This window comes from Penaeus vannamei, chromosome 2 (assembly GCF_042767895.1).
Source record: "Penaeus vannamei isolate JL-2024 chromosome 2, ASM4276789v1, whole genome shotgun sequence".
Lineage (NCBI taxonomy): Eukaryota > Metazoa > Arthropoda > Malacostraca > Decapoda > Penaeidae > Penaeus > Penaeus vannamei.
The window spans coordinates 3,347,687-3,353,534 of record NC_091550.1 but is presented as its reverse complement, the minus strand read 5'-3'; the positions used below and the strand labels follow the sequence as shown (position 1 = coordinate 3,353,534).

At 39.1% G+C, this 5,848-nt stretch overlaps 1 protein-coding gene across 1 annotated transcript in view; it reads right to left on the bottom strand.

Annotated features, from left to right (window-relative positions):
- Positions 1-483: 483 nt before the first annotated feature.
- The window catches only part of LOC138863779 (broad-complex core protein isoforms 1/2/3/4/5-like), a gene marked incomplete in the record, with an annotated part of 26,392 nt that continues 21,027 nt past the window's right edge, over positions 484-5,848 (bottom strand). The window contains 2 exon segments of the mRNA XM_070128650.1: positions 484-1,485; positions 2,271-2,676. Coding sequence (XP_069984751.1) covers positions 2,294-2,676 — 383 coding nt within the window.

The window sequence follows — 5,848 nt, the reverse complement described above, 5'->3', positions numbered from 1 at the left end:
ATGTTTCAGCACATAGACACCACCTGTGACTATGCCAAGATTGCCAAAATACAGGAAGAGAAGCGTTGGCTAGCTGGACTTTGAGAAGAGCAATACTTTTGCTGGGGGTAATCCCACTGAACACTAACAACCACTTGATTAATTTGTTGAGGTATTTCAAAATCTCACAAACAACAGCTACCTCTATAGTCATACACATGAACATACTGGTTAGGTATTGTCGTAGCCTTTGGAAGACATAGAAGTTATGAATTAAGTGGCACAGAATCTTTGCACTGGAGATAATGTGATTTTCTACTTTGTTTGTACACTTTAGGAGTCTGCATAATCTAAGTCTCAAAAAGCAGGTGTCCCTGACATCACATCATCTCAAACTTGCACAAATTTCTTGGAAGTAAAAGATACTGATTGCCCAATGCTTCCAAATATTGATAAGTGTTACTTATTTCCTGATCATTAGCTAATGGAAGAGAAGAAAGTTAATTTTCTTTTTGGCACAAATTAGGTACAAGAGGAAATACAGGGGTACAAAATTCTTCCCAGTTATACTGGTTTCGAGAAAATAAAAGAGGTTCATTGTAAAGCATCTGTTTCAAGGTAATCAAATGCAGCTTGCTTCCTGTAGCTTTTCTACTGACAAAGGAGCTGCACTGATTCCCTAACAACTTAGTTAATTAGTCTAAGAAGTGGTAAAAGGTCCACATATTCATTACAGACACACTGGAAACACCAACCATCCACTCACCATGAACCAACACATTACCAATACTCAATACTCATATGGGCTATTCTCCTTGTATGCCATCCAAAGCTGTGACACTTATGTACCTTTCTAACTATATATACTGTAAAGTTGAGCACTTATGTTATTACTTTATGCCTGAGAATGAAAACTGAGGGCATTGCAAAGACTTGGTCAGCTTAAAATAGCTGAAAATCTAAGTTACAAATGATCAGCCTCTTTGGGGGTTGTGTACTTGGTCCAGCTATTTATAAGCCGTGTTAGGGTGAAAACATTACCCTTGAACAATCTGTTACTCAACAGACATAACAACTTTGGATTAGATGCTTCAAAATAGCCAACCAAGATACACTTCTTGATATGTTTCTGCTGAGTTAGAGCAGTAGGGCCTGAATCCTCCTGCAGCCTAACACACACAGAGATCAGGTGGGGTTCTTACTCGGACGTAGTGTCCTTGGTTCCCTGATCATTTTCATCATTGACGTACTGCTCCATGGTGTAGTTGCGGTTTCGTTTAAGAGGCGCCCCGTGATGAGTCACCTGATGGCGACGCAAGTACCACTTGTTTTTGCATTTTTTGTGGCACAAGTCGCACTCCACCCCCTCGCCCTTGGTGTGAATATTGATAATGTGCTGTTTCAGATTGAATTTGTTGCTGAAGACGCGGTTACATATGGGACAGATGCCTGGCTGACGGCTGTTCCAAAGCTTGGGAACGCATGTCCGCACCAGATATTCAGCGTCTGCAAGGGAAGAAGAAATGTCCTCTCAGTATGGCTGTCTCTGGGGACATCCAAGTCCACTTAGCTTACTTAAGGGAGTTATAGCTATCAGGATTCTCTGATCAGGGGAACGACAGGTGGACAAATGGAGTTTTGTTTGAATTTAAATCAGAAGGCTTTCTTTTCTAGCCTCTAACCCATGGTTAATTCATTCCTTACCATGAATGCCCCACATTTCTGCCAATTAACCTCCTGAAAGTGACATTAATAATTTTAGCCAATGAAATACTATCTTAGCAAATTAATTTTAAATCTAGCCAATTAATAAGTTATGATGAGGAAGGAGCCTACTCAACCTTCCATAGATTGGGTAAAGGACTGAAGAGATTGTCAGTAACTATTGAGAGTCTACAAGAACACTACTTGGACAGGGTCATGCTTAGTAGAGTCTGGCTACATGCTACTTGTTATTTACGGGACAACTTGGGGAAGCTCATGTCATTGAGGACCATTTATTAATGTTGGGTGTCAGATCTCAAAAAATTATATCAAATAAATAAACAAATAAAAACAGTTAACAAAAAAAAGAAAAAAAAAAAAAAAAAAAGGAAAGATCTATGTATTTTTAGGAGTCCACATCCCAAGAATTTTGTCCATGTCCACCTGTTGTTGTCTTGTATCATAGCCCAAATGTAACTGACAGGACATTTTTCTGTAACAGATGTTTCATCTCGTTTTACGAGACCAGTATTTATACCCATTTGAATCATCTGTATATCATTTCAATCTTCAACTGCAGAACATACTATAGAAATTAAGGAGGGGCAATTCAGCACATGCGATCCATTTGTTTCTTTGTGAAGACCTCTTGTGGCTGGGTTGTCTCCGTTTGATGGCTGGTGGGTGCTAGCGCTAGGCTTAAGTCGTTGGCCAAATCCTTGCTAGGCAGTTGATTTGCCATAGTGTTGACAGACTTGGAGTCAGCACTGCCTTTGGAGCGTCGGAGGGGAGCACCATGTGCAGTCACATGATGTTTGCGCAAGTACCACTTGTTCTTGACAACCTTGTGGCACATCTCACACTCAATCCCCTCCCCTACTGTGTGCACGTTCACTATGTGTTGTTTCAGGTTAAACGAGTTACTGAAAGTTTTCCAGCAAAACGGACAGAGGCGGGGTTGCATGCAGCGCCACCTTTGGCGAGCGGGGGCATCTGGAACAGAGCAAAAGATGGCATTAACCTGGGCCCTTCAAAGTGCTGCTGCCAAATGCCCCCACTCAGCCAACTGTTCGCAGGTCTTTCTTACAAGGATCTCAAGGCTCGCTGATTTTCAATTGATTGTTTGTTAGAATAAGGTACATACCTGGCAATGTTCTTATCAAAGACTATGTTCAGTCTAAATTATAGTCTTCCAATAGTAGTATTTCTATTTTCTTAAATCCATTATACTATACAAAGAATCCACTATAAATACTCGCAAATTTCAATCTAGTAATCTGGTCCTGTGACAAAGGGGTAAAATACATTCAACTTAAACTTAAGGAAATCACTACTTATAAATATACTAGGCAGCTTAAGTTTCAAAGTACACAAAAAGCCAATCTAAGTGAAGAGAAATTTGAAAATAAAAATGGCATGCCAAAAATTATTTCCATGTCTCTGTTTGACAAACCTTGGAAAGAAATACAAAATACAAACTTTCTACATTTCTTAATACTGTCAGGAGCATAGATTATATATTCGCAGTCAACACCCAAATGGTAATACCCCAATTTCCATCACAACTACAAGAAATACCAACAGTCCATTACCATTTGATCCAATAAAAACTCCTACACATGCAACTGCAACTCCATTCATACATTTATCCATTCACACACTTCAGAACTAATCAAGATCAGAGTCAATCTAACAACACCAAGTTCCAGCAAGTTCCATGTTCTCTAAAGAGGACTAATACCCAGCACCTCATCATGTCATCATTGGAAATTTTGCTTTCCTCATTCCTCATCTGGAAAACAGTTTAAGTAAGCTTTTATATGCATTATCAAAGTTGGTAACATACATACATCCACAAAATAATAATAATAATAAAAAAAAAAAAATCAAATGATAACAATAATCCCATTATCAGCAATTATCTATGTACTTCCTATACAGGCAGAGGAAGCATGAAGTGAAGAGGGGGTGAAGAGAAAGAAGGGAGAAAGAGAGAATGGGAAAAACAGATAAAGAAAAAAAAGATAATGGGGGAGAGAGATAAGGGGGAGGGGGAGAGAGGATGAGAGAGAGGGAGAGAGAGGGACGCAGGAAGAGAGAGAGAGAGAGAGAGAGAGAGAGAGAGAGAGAGAGAGAGAGAGAGAGAGAGAGAGAGAGAGAGAGAGAGAGAGAGAGAGAGAGAGAGAGAGAGAGAGAGAGAGAGAGGGAGAGAGAGAGAGAGAGAGAGAGAGAGAGAGAGAGAGAGAGAGAGAGAGAGAGAGAGAAAGAGAAGGAGAGAGAGAGAGAGAGAGAGAGAGAGAGAGAAGGAGGGAGAGGGAGAAGGAGGGGAGAGGAAGGGAGGAAGGGAGAGGAAGGGAGGAAGGGAGGGAGGGAGGAGGAGAGAGAGAGAGAGAGAGAGAGAGAGAGAGAGAGAGAGAGAGAGAGAGAGAGAGAGAGAGAGAGAGAGAGAGAGAGAGAGAGAGAGAGAGAGAGAGAGAGAGATTGCCTAATTATATGGCTGTCTGCATTTATTCTTAGAAGAAGGGGGGAAACTTTGAAGCAGTAAACATATGCAAACTCCCCTTTTAGCAATAATTCTGAACCTCCCCTGTCCATATTTCATTAGGAATACTATGGTGCAGTTACTGAGATAATTTGCCAAAAAAAAATACAAAAATTGTATTTTCCCCCAAATTAGTTTAACGCAACCTATTAATGAATACTGGGAACTAAGTGATAACAAACCCACTTCATTTTACAATAGTATTCATAGTATGGAGGTTTATAATCTTATCATAAAAGTAATATTTCATTGTATTCTCTATAAAATTGAGTAAAAATTCAAAGATTCTAATTCATATACCTAAAAAATAAATAAATGTATAAATTTCTAAAAGAGAATATTTTGCAACTTAGGTATATTGACGATTTAGGGACGGTTGTAAGGATTGCTCATCAAGGCAGGGTAAATTTTGATGTATATTATATAAGCCGACCAAAAGAGCCTTGGTTTAAGCTCATTCCTAGTTTAAAACCATACAAATTCTTAAAAATAATACAAATTTGGTCTCTTGTAAATATCAATACCCACCATAATATATTAGTAAGTAATGCAATATACAGACCATACATATGTAGTTATAAGGTAATTCAAGCCTAGAATACCCTAGCTCATCTGGTTCCTTGCTTTTTTTTTTTTAATAAATACTTGTGTGAAGAAAAATAGTAAAAGTTTGTCTTGTTATCTACTGAACTTTTGACAAACTTGGACTGAATAATAGTAAAAACTGAAAGTGCCTATCACAAATACGATTTTGCACACAATTATCTTGCCCTTTCTATAATACCTCTCTATGCAATAAAGATAGTCAACACTCATTTTGGGAGATACACTTTTCCTTTCCCACACAAAATTAAAATCAGCTTGAAAAAAGCAATTACACGAAGAAAAGAAAGTATTCATACTGATAAGAATTCAGGGATAAAGCAAGGATAAATCTTGAAAACTTCCTTTTTAGCAGTTCAACCACTCTTTACGTTCTTAATATATTTATGATGGTATTTAATAACAAAACAGGTATTGTCTCATGTTCAATGACTTCATGAAAACCAAAAGAATGTCAGGCTATGAATGGATCACAGCACTGATAGATACTGTACACAGGAAAAAGACATATAATAGTGAGGACTGCAAAGTCTACTTCCACCACATTCACCATTAAGCAATGTGTGACCTGCCAGCTTCAACTCTCGCATCTAAAATACATTCCCTTACTTATATGAGCATGTGTTTTCAGATGCACAGGTCAAAAATGTCAGGCTACATGGCAATGCTGAGGAATGAACTTTGAATAGGACAGGTCTGTATCTAACAAATGCATAAGAAACATGAAATTGAGGGAAGAGGGAGAGGGAGAGGGAGAGGGAGAGGGAGAGGGAGAGGGAGAGGGAGAGGGAGAGGGAGAGAGGGAGAGAGTGAGGGGGAAAGGAGAGGGAGAGGGAGGGAGGGAGGGAGGGAGAGGGAGAGAGAGAGAGAGAGAGAGAGAGAGAGAGAGAGAGAGAGAGAGAGAGAGAGAGAGAGAGAGAGAGAGAGAGAGAGAGAGAGAGAGAGAGAGAGAGAGAGAGTATACATATATGATTTCCTTGTTTCATATCCAGAGAGGAAGTTGAAAATTACATTCTATGA